Source organism: Cimex lectularius, unplaced genomic scaffold, assembly GCF_000648675.2.
Source record: "Cimex lectularius strain Harlan isolate CLEC.00 unplaced genomic scaffold, Clec_2.1 scaffold379, whole genome shotgun sequence".
NCBI lineage: Eukaryota > Metazoa > Arthropoda > Insecta > Hemiptera > Cimicidae > Cimex > Cimex lectularius.
This window is the reverse complement of record NW_019394211.1, coordinates 171,276-188,786: the sequence shown is the minus strand read 5'-3', so window position 1 is coordinate 188,786 and position 17,511 is coordinate 171,276. Positions and strand designations below refer to the sequence as shown.

At 35.8% G+C, this 17,511-nt stretch overlaps 1 protein-coding gene across 1 annotated transcript in view; it reads left to right on the top strand.

Annotated features, from left to right (window-relative positions):
* LOC106667106 (zinc finger protein 287) overlaps nucleotides 1-17,511 on the top strand; it is a 144,436-nt gene that overhangs the window by 52,915 nt on the left and 74,010 nt on the right. The window contains exon 2 of the mRNA XM_014394810.2: nucleotides 10,491-10,629. Within this exon, the coding sequence (XP_014250296.1) occupies nucleotides 10,491-10,629 (139 nt within the window). The remainder of the gene's footprint in view (nucleotides 1-10,490; nucleotides 10,630-17,511) is intronic.

Sequence of the window (17,511 nt, the reverse complement as noted above, 5' to 3'; positions counted from 1 at the left end):
GCGTTTCCCTTTCATCGGGTGGTAGATGCTGAAGGACGCTGCTTATGCACGTTAAGTGAAAATTTTTCTCTTTACTGAGGCACTGAGATTAATATACTTCCAAAAATGAAGACCGATAAATTGTTTCGGTTCCAAAGAAATCTTTTGAAAAGAGGAGAAATTGAGATATACATGAAAATATAAGTTGTAAATTGGGGAATCGAAAGAAATATTTGAGCTATGGCTCTTCAAGTAGTTACCTTCTCAAACCAGAAAATGCAGTCAAGTTTTAAAAGAAAGATTATACGGATATCGTGAGATGCGGTCTGGTGACGTAGGTTTTAGAAAAATTCTCTTTATTGTTACAACGTTTTGATCTTTATTGAGCTCTGAAGATGATCTCAATAAAGATCGAAACGTTCGCATGATAAAGAAAATGTTTTTCCGAAACCTACATCACACCAGACCGCAATTTGATCGATTCCCGTTTTATTTCAGAAAAATGCATTTTAGTACCTTTGAGGGTATAATTCAATGCGGTTTCAAAGCTGTTCAAATCCACCACCTTTTGCAGATATAACTTTTATGTTCCCTTAGTATAAACTATTTGGACAATTAGCAGGATGTGCACATGCACTGTGCTCAATTTGTTTAGATATTTATGTGTGCAGGTCGCACTTGCAATTAGAAACGTAAAAATGTTAAATTGAAAAACGTATTGCTATAGTTTAACAGCATATTTTGATAAACTCAATTATAATTCAAGAGTTTTAGGAGGCAAAAATGGTCCTTTATGTCCTTGATTAAATTATTTTAAGTTTTATAATACTTACTATCTATAATGAGGTCCATAACCAGTCAGATATAGGTGGATAGACACTAATTATATGACGATTGTGATGATAATGGATAATTAAATAAGTGAGGAAGAAAAAATAAAAAAAATAGAGAGAGAGAGAGAGAGAGAGAGAGAGAGAGTGAGTGAGTGAGAGAGAGAGTGAGTGAGTGAGAGTGAGGGTGAGGGAGGGATATATGGCTCCATAGAAGGATAAATGTATAAAGTGTTCTTTCGATAGATATCCAGTAGATGAAAGAACAGTATATGGTCAGATAGCTGGAAGAATAGATAGATATACAGATAGGTGTTCAAAGAGCAAACCATGAATAGACATATCAATAAATAAAATAAAAACCAGCTAGATAGATCCATGGAGTGACAGAGTGGTAGATAGATTCAAAAGTATAAAGAAAAGTAGGAGATAAATTAGTATATAACAGATGGCTGTAGAAAAGAAGTCTTTTTCGATAGACAAACTAGTGGATGGAAAGAAAGATATATACATCAACAGACCGAAATATGAACAAATATGGTAATAGATGGCTGACCGACAGATTTTATAATTAATGATTTGGTTGATATAGAGAGGTTCATTGATAAGGCTAGTTGAATAATCATTCAAATTTCATTTTAGTCCATTGCAGTTCGTGGCCCGATTGATCAATTAACGACTGCGGACCGAAGTCATGATAGCTCAAGTGGTAGAGTAGCGGCGTATTTAGCCTAAGGTCGTGGGTTCGAATCCCGCTCGTGACACTGACTTTTTTATCTCAACAAATACCTTCCATAAATATTAATTAATTGAATAATTTCGTTTAAGATTGAAATCGAAGCCATCTCTTGTAACACTTGTAAATCCGCCACGGATCATTCGTATTCAATTTCTTGTTACATTGTAGATACTGTGTGAAATAGTCAACCTGTGTATTGCAAAGGATCTCGTGTCCGATAAAGGGGTTTATTACGGCTTTCTAAACGTGGACGTAGGACGTGTCAGTGTAAGATGCGGGCCGACGTTTCCATTAAGAATTCACGTCCCGTCCACTTGTTCTATATGTATCCTCAGACGGGGGGATATCTTCGACCGTAATGCCCATATACACTGTCTCGACTGGACCGAGGAAGTCGTTTCTTATAGAATTACGCCAACTGTTCGTGTTTCACAATGGAAAGGTTTACAGAGTTTAATTGAAAATTTAAAACGAGATTTGCTCTTTTTGGACAAGTCAAACGTCAGCGCCTGACGCCCACCTTCTTTCCATTTTAAACGTACTATACCTAAAACTACTTTTGACTTAAATTTACAATACAATAAAATCGCCATTTCTTGGATGTCTATTAATCCTCCATTTTCTAATCCTGTTTGTTACTTCATGGTAGATAGGATTGACCTGTTCACACACAAAACATTATTAGATGAAGATAGATTCTTCTAATGAGTAGAAGCTAAATTATATCTTAACGGCCGAGTTTCCGTGGGGAAAATTGCTTTTAGTAAAAAGCCCGTCTCCTGCGGTTCTTCGGATAATAGCAGAATCGTGCCTTATGGCATTAAACCGGGCCACCGTCAGGATTTTTTCCCATTGGCAGCCCTTTGTCAGGTAATGGTCGCTTCACGTCGCTCCGTTTTTACATGAGCTACATTGTTGTTCTTGTGATAGCAGGAAATGACGATACTCTTCAAAATCGGCCGCTTTTTCTTAATTCCTAGCCCAAGTCTAAAAGCCAAAATTGGATTGAATTTACAGAGAAAACCACTCTGAGAACATTAGATATACGTTTGAGCAGATATTCCATCAATAATGATTTCTTTATTGAAATCAAATAAGACACCTAAGTCAAGAAAGTGTATAGTAGAACCCAAATTATCCGAGTATATCGGGGACCAGGCGAAAAACGAATATAACAAACCATGTTCTTATTTAAGCTTATGTATAAAACACTGTACATGTTGTCATGATGGTGAAAATGATTGTTTAAAATATTTGTTTATATATGTAATACTTTGTTTTTTTGTTTTTTTTAAATTATCTATGTTCTTACATCTTTTGGTTGGATTCGTGCTATTCGTGAGCTTTATTCTACAGTTTCCAACCACAACCAATAATTTCCTTTTGTTCTGGAAATTTTATTATTATCTTTGGTTTAAAATCGTATGGGGAGCGAATATGTAAATACTATTATCGTGCGGAATTTGAGGTTTAACTTCTTCTAAGCACAATAATTTCTTTCTTTAAATAAGCGAATTATACCAAACATGTTTGCATCAAATTATTAGTTCTTTTAAAAGTTTTTAGTTAAAAAAAAAATAAAAGATACGGATAACTTGGACTCTACTGCATTGAAGTATATTGGCGATTGGGACCTCCTCTGCAATTTCTAAAGAGGACAATGGCCAACTGTGGTAAATGGTACTGTTTCTGAATCCACATTTCCATCGTGTATATACAGAGTAGAGCAATGCGGTTTCGGTAGAAACGAGATGGGCGGGTGCATTTCCCTCGGTGCATATACCACAAGCCCGCTACCTCCGAGGGGAAAAAAGAGGGCCATCGAGACCGGGCGGACCCGCCTTCCTCTGGCTCCCTAATACTTTTATAATTGGTTCTCGGCCTCATTTAAATTAACCGTGAAATATCCCCGGCGATTCCCCCGGACTAATGCACCGTGGCTCTTCTTTATCTCGGCTCGCTGAGTCTGTTTTTTAGCCCCATTTATATCAATTCAGAAGCGGGGCCTAATTAATGAAGGTTGTCAACACCGTGTGAAAGTTTTTTTAGGTCAATAAATATAAAATAAAGTTTACATTTTGACACCCTTGCCGTTGTTTGGTCAACAGATACATTTTCTGAATTTACACTTTAAATTGCTTAAATAATTCAATGCATTCACACGCAACTTTTCATTCATACAGAAGAGGAAGGTCACAGAGGCCCCGACAAAGTTTTTCAAAATAGAAGAAGAATACATCCCCAGTGGAGTAGAAGAGTTTTATCTTTTCTGTGGTGATTGCCTGCAACAATACCGTACTACAAACCCTGCTTGCCCTTGTCACGACGGGGGCTTTCAAAAATCACACTTTACTTTCCTCAACCCGGTCGCTCTTTCAAAGATGGCGAAGGAGATTTTGCGACTGCGAAGAGAAAAATTCGACGTCAGGACTGGATTTATTCTACTGAACCGTATACAGATCTTATTAAAAGGTCTTCAAATTTCATGTTTCTCATCAAGATGTGGCAGCATTGAAGACTTGGTGGCCTGCCGCAAAGGAAGTCCTTTTGGCTCGAGGTTTTGGCAGAGCAGTCCGTAACAAAGAAAAGACTTATTTTGCCGCGAGTAAGTATTACGAATTTGAATTTACAAGTGTGTGATTGCGAAACCCTTCTTAGCATAGCAGAAGAGCGGTTTCGCTCTGAAGAAACCACAAACTGACCCCCTACTATTCATCCTTGATCCATCAAATATTCCGCTTATGACAGGAAAAGTCCTGTAAATGTAAATAAAATCGAAGATTAAAAAAAGTTTTACCAATACATACCAGATACACACAAAGAATTTTACGACGAGATCAACCTTTGGCCGACCAGCACGATGAAGCTCCTGAAGAATTTTAAAAATATGTTCTTTTCTTGAGCAGACTTTCCAGCACCAACATACTGTTTTCAGGTTTTCAGCTTTTTGCCAAGTTCGTTTTGAAAATGCGTCATCTCTCTCGTTAAAAATTAATTTTCTTGAGTATCAGAACGGGACAAAACTGTCCAAAGCAATGTTTTTATACTCCACAAGATCATTACTAATAAAGAAAGATTCTTAGACTTCAGTTCAAATCAAACAAAAACAACGTGCTAAAAGACAAAAATGAAAGAACGGACCAAATCAGGATTGCAGGCGGACCAGGAGGGCGCAGACCAAAAACTCGCGAGCTGATCGAAAGAACTCACTTTATTGAGAGGGAAGAATAGTTCTGATAAAAAGAACCACCACTAAGATACCAACCCTTCACTGATTGACGGTCAATTTAATTTTGTCTTTACCACCATTCGCTAACTTGTCAGGTGATTTCACCCTGTTCGCTCCTGCAGTCAATCTTCCCTACAGCTCTTCGTCTCTACAGCTCTTCACTCTCCCGATTCTCAACTTCACGTCCAGGCCGTTCGGACTTCAGAGTCCAACTTTCTGTATTTTCGTCAGTTCAAGTTTCAACTCCCCGCGATCACACTCCTCAGGATTGAGCATTAAGCAACAAGAAATTACAACATTACATAGATACAGATGAACTCTGTCAGTTTAAAAAAAAATATTTTTTTACTAAAAAATTTATTTCTATTATGTATGCCTTTTTATTTGTTTTTTTTCGCAAGAAAAATGTAATAAATTTGCAGATTTTTAACGGTTATGTGACCTACCTTCTTCGTTCTTTCTTTATTTTCTTATTTTTTATTTTATTAGAAATAATGAAAAAGGAGAAAAGCTGAACGTAATTTATTTCATATAAAAACCGTGCAATTCAAACAATCAACATTTAAAATTGGCCCTGATGCTGGTACACCGAAACGCGATAAAAACCCGCCAAAATTTACCTACGGAATTGTGGGTAAGATAAATTTGGTGAGCGGGAGCGGTGAGCTACGGAAAAGAGCTTTTCTCCGAGTGAGAGGTTTTGATCCGATCCTTAAAAAGGGTCGTTTTTCCCATCTCTAAGCCATAATTCTTCTGAATTGTACAAAACCAGCGAGAGTAGGCGGACCAGGATGAGGCAGACAAGACCAAAATACAAGTTCCTCACTTGTCATACGTCAACACAATGTTTCACAGTTAACAAAAATATCAGCCCATACGTAATTTCCAACACAATTTTATTGTTTATTGCCCATGGCTCAAAATGTTTACATAAAATAAGTTAAAAAATAATGTGATTAGTGACCGTTAATCGATAATTATTCAGAAATCGTGAGATGCGGTCTGGTGTGATGTAGGTTTCAGAAAAACATTTTCTTTATCGTGCCAACGTTTCGATCTTTATTGAGATCATCTTCAGGCCTGGGAATTACAAACATTGTTTACATTTAACAAATACATTTAGGATGTGAAAAAGTGAAGTTATATTCACACGACACGCAAGAATGGCACAATTACACATAAGACAAACACTTTGAGTGAATAGAAATACTTTGATTGAATAAAAAAATATATTTTGCATTGTATAAATTCACTTTTTCACATCCTAAATGTATTTTTTAAATGTAAACAATGTTTGTAAATCCTGAAGACCTGAAGATGATCTCAATAAAGATCGAAACGTTGGCACGATAAAGAAAATGTTTTTCTGAAACCTACATCACACCAGACCGCATCTCACGATTTCTGAATAATTAAAAAATAATATTTCCGAAGATTTTAATTGTTACCCTTTCGCTTTGGGTGCTCAAAAATGTAAGGTTTGTGGGTTTTAACTACCCAATATTTAATATTTTTGCTATCTGCATAGGTGTATAATCACTAGTAGGATAAAAGAGGTTATTTTAGCTTGTTGAAAAGGATTTTTAATTAATACCAAATTTTACTGTCACTTCTGTTAATAAACATAAACATTTAAAAAGGACATATTAGAAAGCGCAAGGTCATATAACCGATCGACATTGGCATTTTTATTTTACGTTTTATAACGTCATATTATTAAAACGAGACATATAAAAATAAGGCCCATTTTGCTGTAATTACCATACAAATTAAGACGCATTAGGATAAACAAAACTCCCCTGGCTTATCATACGTTAATCCGGATTTTTACTCGCTCGTTCGGCTAATGAGGAGGCTCCGGCCGGTATAGCTTATGGCCTCGTGAGAATATTAATTCGGCCATAAACGTGGTCCGAGGAGGTTTCTCAGCCAATTAGGAGGTCGTCTAAGTGAAATATCTGCTTCCAGCCACCGGGGACAAAAAGCCGAGAAAAGTTTTACCTTTTTTCCACGGGCTGAACAAATACACAGATTTACCGTCGTCCTTCCTAATGAGACGAGAGCCGCTACCTGATCCCAACTCGCTTTCCGATTTATAACATTTTTTCCCCCCTTCCGGAATTTTCTTCCGAGCCGGCCAGTTAAGATAAAGCTTCGAATTTGAATATCGCCCTCGCCCATTTCAGTATTTTATTGTTTTGGCTAATGAGGCCAAATATTGGCTGACAGCTTGCAGGATCGTTCACACTCCATAATATAAAAGCACTGAGTGTAAATAAAAGAGCCAAGTTTTTTCTTCCACAGTTTTAATAAACAACAACACATAAAAAAATAAATATTCCTATTATTGTACCTTGTGTAAAAATGAACATAGTTAAGAACTTCACATTCCTTGGTCGTAAAAGTGTCTCAAATTTCTCTGTAAAAAATTTAACATTATTTTAAAAATTGTAACAAATAAATATGTAAGTATTTAGTTTTAAAATGGCCTGTGGTATTTTGTTCGCGCTCGTTGGAAAACGTGTTCTGTTGTTAGGTCGATGTCAACGATTACAGACTTGCGAAGTCTATGCATAAAATATTAATTAATTTCCTAGTATAACAGGAGGTTTATTATCGAAGTTGACCGTTTAAACTGATCAATTTCTGCAAACTATGAATATAGATTGGCATTATACAAAGTTGTCCGCCGATATATCGTCCCTGGTCCGCTTATCATCGCTGTACTCCTTTTTCTCTGAAGACGTCAAACGTTTATGGCGAAATTCCGATGCACTTGTCAGAACAAGTCAACAACCTAGGCGAGAATTTCAAATATATAGTTTCATATAGAAAATAGGTTTATCACTTTTCCTACCGGACTTATATTCAAATCATGAACAGTTTGTTTCTACATTCAGGGTTGCAATATTGCTTTTTTCTACTAACAACTCAACAAAATCAATCATCACACAATGGATCGGAAAAGGACAAAAGGATAAGTGGACAAACTCTAGGCGCGCTAAACTCAGAAAACGTTCGCTGTCACAGCTTGACAGGATAAAACTGAGTGAGTGTTAGGGGTCTATACAAAAATTTTGGATAATTAAAAGGGAGAAACACCGGCAGAGGAGGATCTATTGTACAAAACCATATAACACCCTTGAATGTATTCTTGAAATAACAAAAACAATCTGCAATCACACATGGATTCAAAAAAGACAAACGGTGAAATGGATAAACTCTAGAGGTTCTAGACACTTATGTTGAATCAACCTTCATTAAGACTGGCAAATTCATTGCTACAGTTAGAGAGGGGTGCTAGATTCAGAGAAGAGTTAGTTGGATAGTAGTATCCTGGACTATGTACCGGTCATTGGCATCTAAGAAAATATCTAGTACACATGGGTATATTCAATGGTGACCCCATTTGGGAGTTACGCAATGAGGAGGAGGAAAATGGCACCCATATCATCTTCGAATGTGAAGCAACCGCAATCATAACCCGCGATACAAAGAAAACCCAGGGAAACTAAAATTGTAGCAACAACAGTCAATGAGCAAGTACTCTTTAAAATAAGGATCGAATGGACAGACTAACAAGACGACGACCAGGACGAATTCGCCACTTTTTGTGAATAAGCTCTAGTTTACCCCCAAAAAATTTTGAAAGTTGAAAGTCTGTTTTTTATTATTTTTATTTCGCCGTTCTACTTACTCAAATCAACTATGTGAATACATCATTTTACAGAAATTTTTATGTAGATTGCAATAAAAATACATATCTAAGTTTATCAATAACACAAAAATTCCTAAAAACCAAATGTTTTTCAAGTAATCTAGGTCAAAACAATTTTTTTTCTCGTGAAACTAATATGAATTTTCGTTTTAGCACATCTAAAGACTCCTAAATATAAATTTTTGTTTGAATTTAAATTAATCAAATTTTTTGACCCGAATTATTCCGAGTTTTAAGAAGTAGTTCTCAGAATATCTGATTTAAATGGCTTTAATTCAAAAAGGGCTGAAGGGATTTTAACGTCAAACAAATTCTTTGAAAGAAGAGAAACTTAGGTCAATGTAGGTACCATAAAAATGTAAAAATATTTCTATAAGAAAATACATAAAATAAAAAAATATTTTGCCAGAAATTAACCCCGTTTAAAAAAATAAATAAATAAAATAAAAAATAAATAACATTCCGATTTTAATGTTAAAAACAGTTATAAAATGCACTTGACAATTGCTTTAAAATGAATTATCAACCGTGAACATCGGTTTCTAGGTTTTGAGAAAATTGATGTTAGAGATTGCACTAGAAATGTCAGTCAAAAAATACATTTACCAATTTCCGCGAAAGTCGGTATCGAAGGGTTTTATAACCCTAGAATCACGACAATGAGGTTAAATCCAAGTTTGACTATTTTCTGACCTAATTTGCCTACAGAATTTTTTTTAAATATGCAAAAAATCAGTATTTTGTTGATTTTTCTAATCAAATCATACCAGAATATTCCTCGTCATAGAACTTTTTTTTATATTCACCAACAATGAAATTAATACACCAAAAATACATTGGTACATACATTGTTAAAAAAGCTACGTTTCTGTTTTTTCAAATGGTATGTTTGACGTTAAAATCATTTTTGTATTATAGCAAACCCTAACAATTTTAGCCGTTAAAGTATTCATAAATTTAAATTCAGACAAAAGTTTATATTTACGGGGGTTTAGGGGTGCTAAAACGAAGTTGCATTTTAGTTTCACGAATATAGTTTTTATGGCCTCTTCTACTTGAAAAATTTGGGTTGTCAGAAAGTTTTTCCTTATTGATAAGATTTAATAGCTTTTAATATATTTTTTTTAGAATCATAAAAAATGCTGTAAAATGTAATATTTGTATAGTTGTAGTAAGTATAACGGCGAAATAAAAATATTTAATAACGTAAAATTTCAACTTTCACCATTTTTTTTTGGGGGGGGAGAAACCAGGGCCTATTCATAAGAAGTGGAGGATACGTGTCCGATATTTTTGAGTGTAGAATCACAAAAGAAAGTTTGATCCAAATCCGTTTGTCCCCTTGGAAGTAACTAGGAAATTACAATAAGTCATCAGCTGCAGTGCTTAGGGAACATAAATCCCCACGTCCAGGTCACCATTCATCATCACCACAATCAACANTATATATATACTTGGATGTCGTAAGTGCTTCGTCAGATTTGGTTGTTAAGGAAAAAATGACATTCTATATTTTATTGGTTGACGCATAATTTTTTTAAGGAAGTTTATTTTAATTTCAATTTAGGCAATATTCATGTACAGGTATATATTATATATTGAAACTTATTTCGATTTATTGCCAGTCCTGTCAGAGGTCGTTAACACAACACTGATTTGTTTAAATAATTTATTTACTGGTTTAACATTTTAATGGACAAATACATGGAATTTCTAATACATTATTCCATCTTTCGAAAAGCTCTAGTTTCTTATAAGTGTAATGACAGGAGTGACTTTTGAATAAATAATAATCGGCGACTGTTCCCATTAACGGACGGGTTGTTCGTCTCGTGTTAGAACTGTAGCAATTTGCCGAAGGCGGGACCGAAGAAAGCTGATCTACAGTTCCATTAGAGAGATATAGCTCCTGTCGTAATCGTCCGGGAGCCCTAAATTTATTTTGAACGCTGACCGTTGCCGGCCCATGTTAAAATGTCAATTTGTCTGTTGCAGATCCGGCACAGGTTCGGCTGCTACGACGAAATAACGGAAGTGGACCGGCGGAGGGTACGTCACTGCAATTGGGTCCGCTTCCTCAGAACCTCGACGACGTACTCGGACCAAGTCAATATCATAGGAACTAAAATTAAAGGTAAGCTTATGCAAATGGACCATCCGATGGGTACCCAGGTCGGGCAATAACAATAACAGTTTGCACTATCTTTTCGATATCATCTTCAGTCCGCTTGATTAGTACGAATATTCAACAGTGTGATAGCTTTTCAAGTGGATGTACCTCACCCATTGAATATTATAAAATTTCCCAACATCGGTTTAATCGTCGTGTGTTTAGAAATAAATTTTCCCTCGTAAAATTACTAGACATAATTTAACTGTTTTTGTTCAAATAATGCTTAGAAGTCTTAATATATGATCTAGCAATTTTTAAATGTTAGCTATTTATTTTGAATAATGGTTTATTACCACCTTATTTATTAAAAAATAAAATACTAGTTTCGACGCTCAATTGGTGGCAACCTTTTCAAGGGATTCGTTGAAGCTATAACGTATTATAATAAAAACATTTTTAAAAATCTAAATGTACATTCTATTACTTTTTTTTAAATTGCAATACTATATATTTTACACTTTAAACATTATTACGTTATTTTCTATTATTATTTGGAGATCGTGAGATGCGGTCTGGTGTGACGTAAGTTTTAGAAAAACATTTTCTTTATCGTGCCAACGTTTCGATCTTTATTGAGATCATCTTCAGGGCCTGGGATTTATAAACACTGTTTAAATTTTACAAATACATGTAGGATGTGGAAAAATGAATTTTTACAATACTAAACGTTATTTTCTTTTTTTTTAAATTAACTGTTCAATACATAAAACTGTTATAAAATTATTTATATCTTATATAACAGGTTATGTTTTTCCTAAATTTTTTTAAAACTTTTCTTTTTTCTTTATATCTACTGTACTTACATTAAATGTTTCTGTTAACTTGTATTTGTCTTTTTTTTTTGGTGTTCATTTTCTACCAATTCGTTACCAATACATACAATAAAACGAACACACAAAAAATCAGACAAAAAAGACAAATACAAGTTAACATAAACATTTAATGAAAATACAATAGATATACAGAAAAAATAAGTTTTTAAAAAATTTAGGAAAAACATAACCTGTTATATAAGATATAAATAATTTTATAACAGTTTTATGTATTGAACAGTTAATTTAAAAAAAAAAAGAAAATAACGTTGGATAACGTAAATAACACTTGGAAAGGATGCCACCAATCGAGCGAATTGGTCGAATCTAGTGCTGTATTTTATAATAAATAACGTGCTAATAAACCATTATTCAGAATAAATATTTGATAGAAACCTTAGCATAATTCAACAGTTTAAAAAAAATATAGAAAATAACGTAATAATGTTTAAAGTATAAAATTTATAGTATTGCAAGTTTTTAAAAACTTTTATTTTTTCTTTATATCTACTGTATTTATATTAAACGTTTCTGTTAACTTGTATTTGTCTTTTTTTGGTGTTCATTTTCTACCAATTCGTTACCAATACATATAATAAAATGAACACACAAAAATACAATAGATATACAGCCTCCCGGGCATGAGGGTAAACTGCGTCCACCCACATATTACACATCCCCCTACCTACACTTACACTGACATAAGTACACTAACAGTACACACCCTAGGGTTACCGTCCCTAGGAAGGTTCTTGAGACGAACTAAAAATCTCACGTCCTGGGATTGGCGACCCAGTACGTACATAACTCCGCCACACCTAACACTAGGTGGTGTGAGGGCGGGGGACATTGACGGTGTCTGGGCCTCCGTCAGCATGCCACCACTAATACACAGGCCGATGCACGCGGCCAAGGGCCTCGGAACCCGAATATAACAAACGCACATTACCGTGCACAAAACACAACAAATACAACATACAATTCTCTTCTGGAGGGGGGGATCTCCTGGTCTCTTTGGGTGTCCGTGAAACCTGCTCCTGTGAGGGTACCGGAGGAAAACTGGGTTACGGCACTCCCGGGCCGCGAGGTAGTACAGGGACCCGAACCCCGGACTAGCCACCGGGGAGGCTGTCCTATCACCTCGTGTATAATGTTGTGATGCCTAGTACTGCCAGCTGGCGACTGGATGGTTACCGTGCTGGGCATCGCGGCGGGCCCTCCTGAGGCCACACAGGGTGCGGGCAGATCGGAGAAGCACCCGAATGGGCCGGGGGATCACCTCCAAAGGCTGAGGATTGCACTCACATTGTACACATACAATCTTACAGACAAAACACAAAACTAATGACGATGAAAATGTTGAAGAAAATGGAACAAGGAGTAAAAGTGCCTACTCCGCCTAACCCGGGCCCGACCAGCCCAACAACACCCCCTCCCATCACAACACTCCCACCTCTCCCCAAGCCCTCTGCTTCCCAGGCCCATATCCCTCCACCCCTTGCACTCCCTTCAAACCCCCCACCACAACCATCCACTCCTCCTGCCATGATGGAGGATGACGGCTTCGTTCCCGTAGTTGGGAAAAGGAAAAGAGTCCCCAACAACTCACCTAAAGGGACTACAGAAAAGAAAGTTGAGAAACTAGTGCCTATGACTCCTGAGTCACCAGCACAGAAAAAGAGAAAAGAAGGTAACGTAGACAAAAAGGAAAGGAAAAAGAAATCGCGAAGTGCTGCCTTGTCGCTAGGTCTCGGCATAATGGGGATTACACCCCTCTCTGAGACGTACCAAACAAGATATTACAACGTAGCAAGGAAAGAGGGAGACTTCAAGTCCACATGCCCTTTCCTTCTGCACAAGGAAATAAAAAAGACCGTAGGAGTTNAAAAAAAAAAAAAAAAAAAAAAAAAAAAAAAAAAAAAAAAAAAAAAAAAAAAAAAAAAAAAAAAAAAAAAAAAAAAAAAAAAAAAAAAAAAAAAAAAAAAAAAAAAAAAAAAAAAAAAAAAAAAAAAAAAAAAAAAAAAAAAAAAAAAAAAAAAAAAAAAAAAAAAAAAAAAAAAAAAAAAAAAAAAAAAAAAAAAAAAAAAAAAAAAAAAAAAAAAAAAAAAAAAAAAAAAAAAAAAAAAAAAAAAAAAAAAAAAAAAAAAAAAAAAAAAAAAAAAAAAAAAAAAAAAAAAAAAAAAAAAAAAAAAAAAAAAAAAAAAAAAAAAAAAAAAAAAAAAAAAAAAAAAAAAAAAAAAAAAAAAAAAAAAAAAAAAAAAAAAAAAAAAAAAAAAAAAAAAAAAAAAAAAAAAAAAAAAAAAAAAAAAAAAAAAAAAAAAAAAAAAAAAAAAAAAAAAAAAAAAAAAAAAAAAAAAAAAAAAAAAAAAAAAAAAAAAAAAAAAAAAAAAAAAAAAAAAAAAAAAAAAAAAAAAAAAAAAAAAAAAAAAAAAAAAAAAAAAAAAAAAAAAAAAAAAAAAAAAAAAAAAAAAAAAAAAAAAAAAAAAAAAAAAAAAAAAAAAAAAAAAAAAAAAAAAAAAAAAAAAAAAAAAAAAAAAAAAAAAAAAAAAAAAAAAAAAAAAAAAAAAAAAAAAAAAAAAAAAAAAAAAAAAAAAAAAAAAAAAAAAAAAAAAAAAAAAAAAAAAAAAAAAAAAAAAAAAAAAAAAAAAAAAAAAAAAAAAAAAAAAAAAAAAAAAAAAAAAAAAAAAAAAAAAAAAAAAAAAAAAAAAAAAAAAAAAAAAAAAAAAAAAAAAAAAAAAAAAAAAAAAAAAAAAAAAAAAAAAAAAAAAAAAAAAAAAAAAAAAAAAAAAAAAAAAAAAAAAAAAAAAAAAAAAAAAAAAAAAAAAAAAAAAAAAAAAAAAAAAAAAAAAAAAAAAAAAAAAAAAAAAAAAAAAAAAAAAAAAAAAAAAAAAAAAAAAAAAAAAAAAAAAAATAGATATACAGAAAACATAAGTTTTTAAAAAATTTAGAAAAACATAACCTGTTATATAAGATATAAGTAATTTTGTAATAGTTTTATGTGTTGAACATTTTAAAAAAATTATAGAAAATAACGTAATAGTTTAAATATAAAATTTATAGTATTGCCATTTTTTTAAAATGTAACAGAATGTATATTTAGATTTTTTAAAAATGGTTTTATTGACTGGCTGATGTACGTTCGTACGTACAGGTCGAAAACCAGGCAGTGACTCGCTGAAGGCAGCTGCTGTACGTACGTACAGGTTGAAACCAGGGAGCGACCCACTGTTTTTACGACGTCTTGCTGAAAATGACCTACTTCTCCCTCCAGCGTCTTGATTTTTACAAATTTTCTGTTTTCATAATTTTTTGAAATGCTAAATTTAGGATTATAAATGATAAGATTTCTTATTAACTATTATACATAAAAATGTTTACATTGGCGTAAACAATAATAGGTTATAGCTTAACAAAACACTTGGAAAGGATGCCACCAATCGAGCGAATTGGTCGAATCTAGTGCTGTATTTTATAATAAATAACGTGCTAATAAACCATTATTCAGAATAAATATTTGATAGAAACCTTAGCATAATTCAACAGTTTAAAAAAAATATAGAAAATAACGTAATAATGTTTAAAGTATAAAATTTATAGTATTGCAAGTTTTTAAAAACTTTTATTTTTTCTTTATATCTACTGTATTTATATTAAACGTTTCTGTTAACTTGTATTTGTCTTTTTTTGGTGTTCATTTTCTACCAATTCGTTACCAATACATATAATAAAATGAACACACAAAAATACAATAGATATACAGCCTCCCGGGCATGAGGGTAAACTGCGTCCACCCACATATTACACATCCCCCTACCTACACTTACACTGACATAAGTACACTAACAGTACACACCCTAGGGTTACCGTCCCTAGGAAGGTTCTTGAGACGAACTAAAAATCTCACGTCCTGGGATTGGCGACCCAGTACGTACATAACTCCGCCACACCTAACACTAGGTGGTGTGAGGGCGGGGGACATTGACGGTGTCTGGGCCTCCGTCAGCATGCCACCACTAATACACAGGCCGATGCACGCGGCCAAGGGCCTCGGAACCCGAATATAACAAACGCACATTACCGTGCACAAAACACAACAAATACAACATACAATTCTCTTCTGGAGGGGGGGATCTCCTGGTCTCTTTGGGTGTCCGTGAAACCTGCTCCTGTGAGGGTACCGGAGGAAAACTGGGTTACGGCACTCCCGGGCCGCGAGGTAGTACAGGGACCCGAACCCCGGACTAGCCACCGGGGAGGCTGTCCTATCACCTCGTGTATAATGTTGTGATGCCTAGTACTGCCAGCTGGCGACTGGATGGTTACCGTGCTGGGCATCGCGGCGGGCCCTCCTGAGGCCACACAGGGTGCGGGCAGATCGGAGAAGCACCCGAATGGGCCGGGGGATCACCTCCAAAGGCTGAGGATTGCACTCACATTGTACACATACAATCTTACAGACAAAACACAAAACTAATGACGATGAAAATGTTGAAGAAAATGGAACAAGGAGTAAAAGTGCCTACTCCGCCTAACCCGGGCCCGACCAGCCCAACAACACCCCCTCCCATCACAACACTCCCACCTCTCCCCAAGCCCTCTGCTTCCCAGGCCCATATCCCTCCACCCCTTGCACTCCCTTCAAACCCCCCACCACAACCATCCACTCCTCCTGCCATGATGGAGGATGACGGCTTCGTTCCCGTAGTTGGGAAAAGGAAAAGAGTCCCCAACAACTCACCTAAAGGGACTACAGAAAAGAAAGTTGAGAAACTAGTGCCTATGACTCCTGAGTCACCAGCACAGAAAAAGAGAAAAGAAGGTAACGTAGACAAAAAGGAAAGGAAAAAGAAATCGCGAAGTGCTGCCTTGTCGCTAGGTCTCGGCATAATGGGGATTACACCCCTCTCTGAGACGTACCAAACAAGATATTACAACGTAGCAAGGAAAGAGGGAGACTTCAAGTCCACATGCCCTTTCCTTCTGCACAAGGAAATAAAAAAGACCGTAGGAGTTACAAACTCCATCACAAAGAGCAGAGAGGGCAAGATATGCATTGGTATAGCAGGAAAAGAAACCGAAGAAAGACTATTGTCATTAAAGACGCTTGCTGGCCATGAGGTCGAGGTTGCCCCTCACCAAAGGCTGAACACCTCCAGAGGGGTGGTAGTATGCCGTGACCTCATGAACAGCAGCGTCCATGATATTCAAGAAGGCCTTGAGGACCAGGGTGTGATGGAGGTGAGGAGAATGAACACTCGCCGGAACGGACAAATTATCCCGTCGGCGAGTCTAATCCTCACATTCGACAAGCCAAGGTGCCCAGATGAAATAAGGGCGGCTTTCTACAAATTGAAAGTCCGTCCTTACATCCCACCTCCGCAAAGGTGCTACCGTTGCCAGAAGTTTGGCCATATTTCCCTGCGGTGTAAGTCCCCGCAGGAAGTGTGTGAGTGTGGGAGGGAAGCCCATCCGAATGAATCTAAATGCGCCGACCCTCCCACTTGCGTGAACTGCGGGGGATGCCATACGGCTCGATCCGCCAGCTGCCCTGTTCTCTCCAAAGAACGAGAAATACAAAAACTCAAAATAATAGACAAAATGAGCTTTCGAGAGGCCAGGGCAGTAGTCGAAAATAGGGGCACTGCGGGGACCTACGCCCAAGCTGCGGCTCGTCCCGCTCCTGGGCTGAGGGTCCCGGAGCAAACCCTTGCGGCTGCTCCTCCAAAAGGAGTAGTCGCCAAAGCCCCCCCAATGATGGCGGGGGTAATAGAAAGGGTGGCTGATGCCACCCTCTCCCAGAAGAGGATGGCAACATCCTCTTCCCAAACGTCTCCGGCACGGGGAATCGCGGCTAGCCATGAAAAGCAGCCCGACAAGCCGGGGACGAAAATGGCCCCACCAAAGCTGCCGCCACCCTCGGCGGTAGCCTCAACATCAGCAGGCCCGTCACGCCTTAATTGGGTGACGGATATAGAAATGACGTCTGGGTCGGAAACATCATCGGCTGGCCCTGATCCTCCTGCTCGGAGGA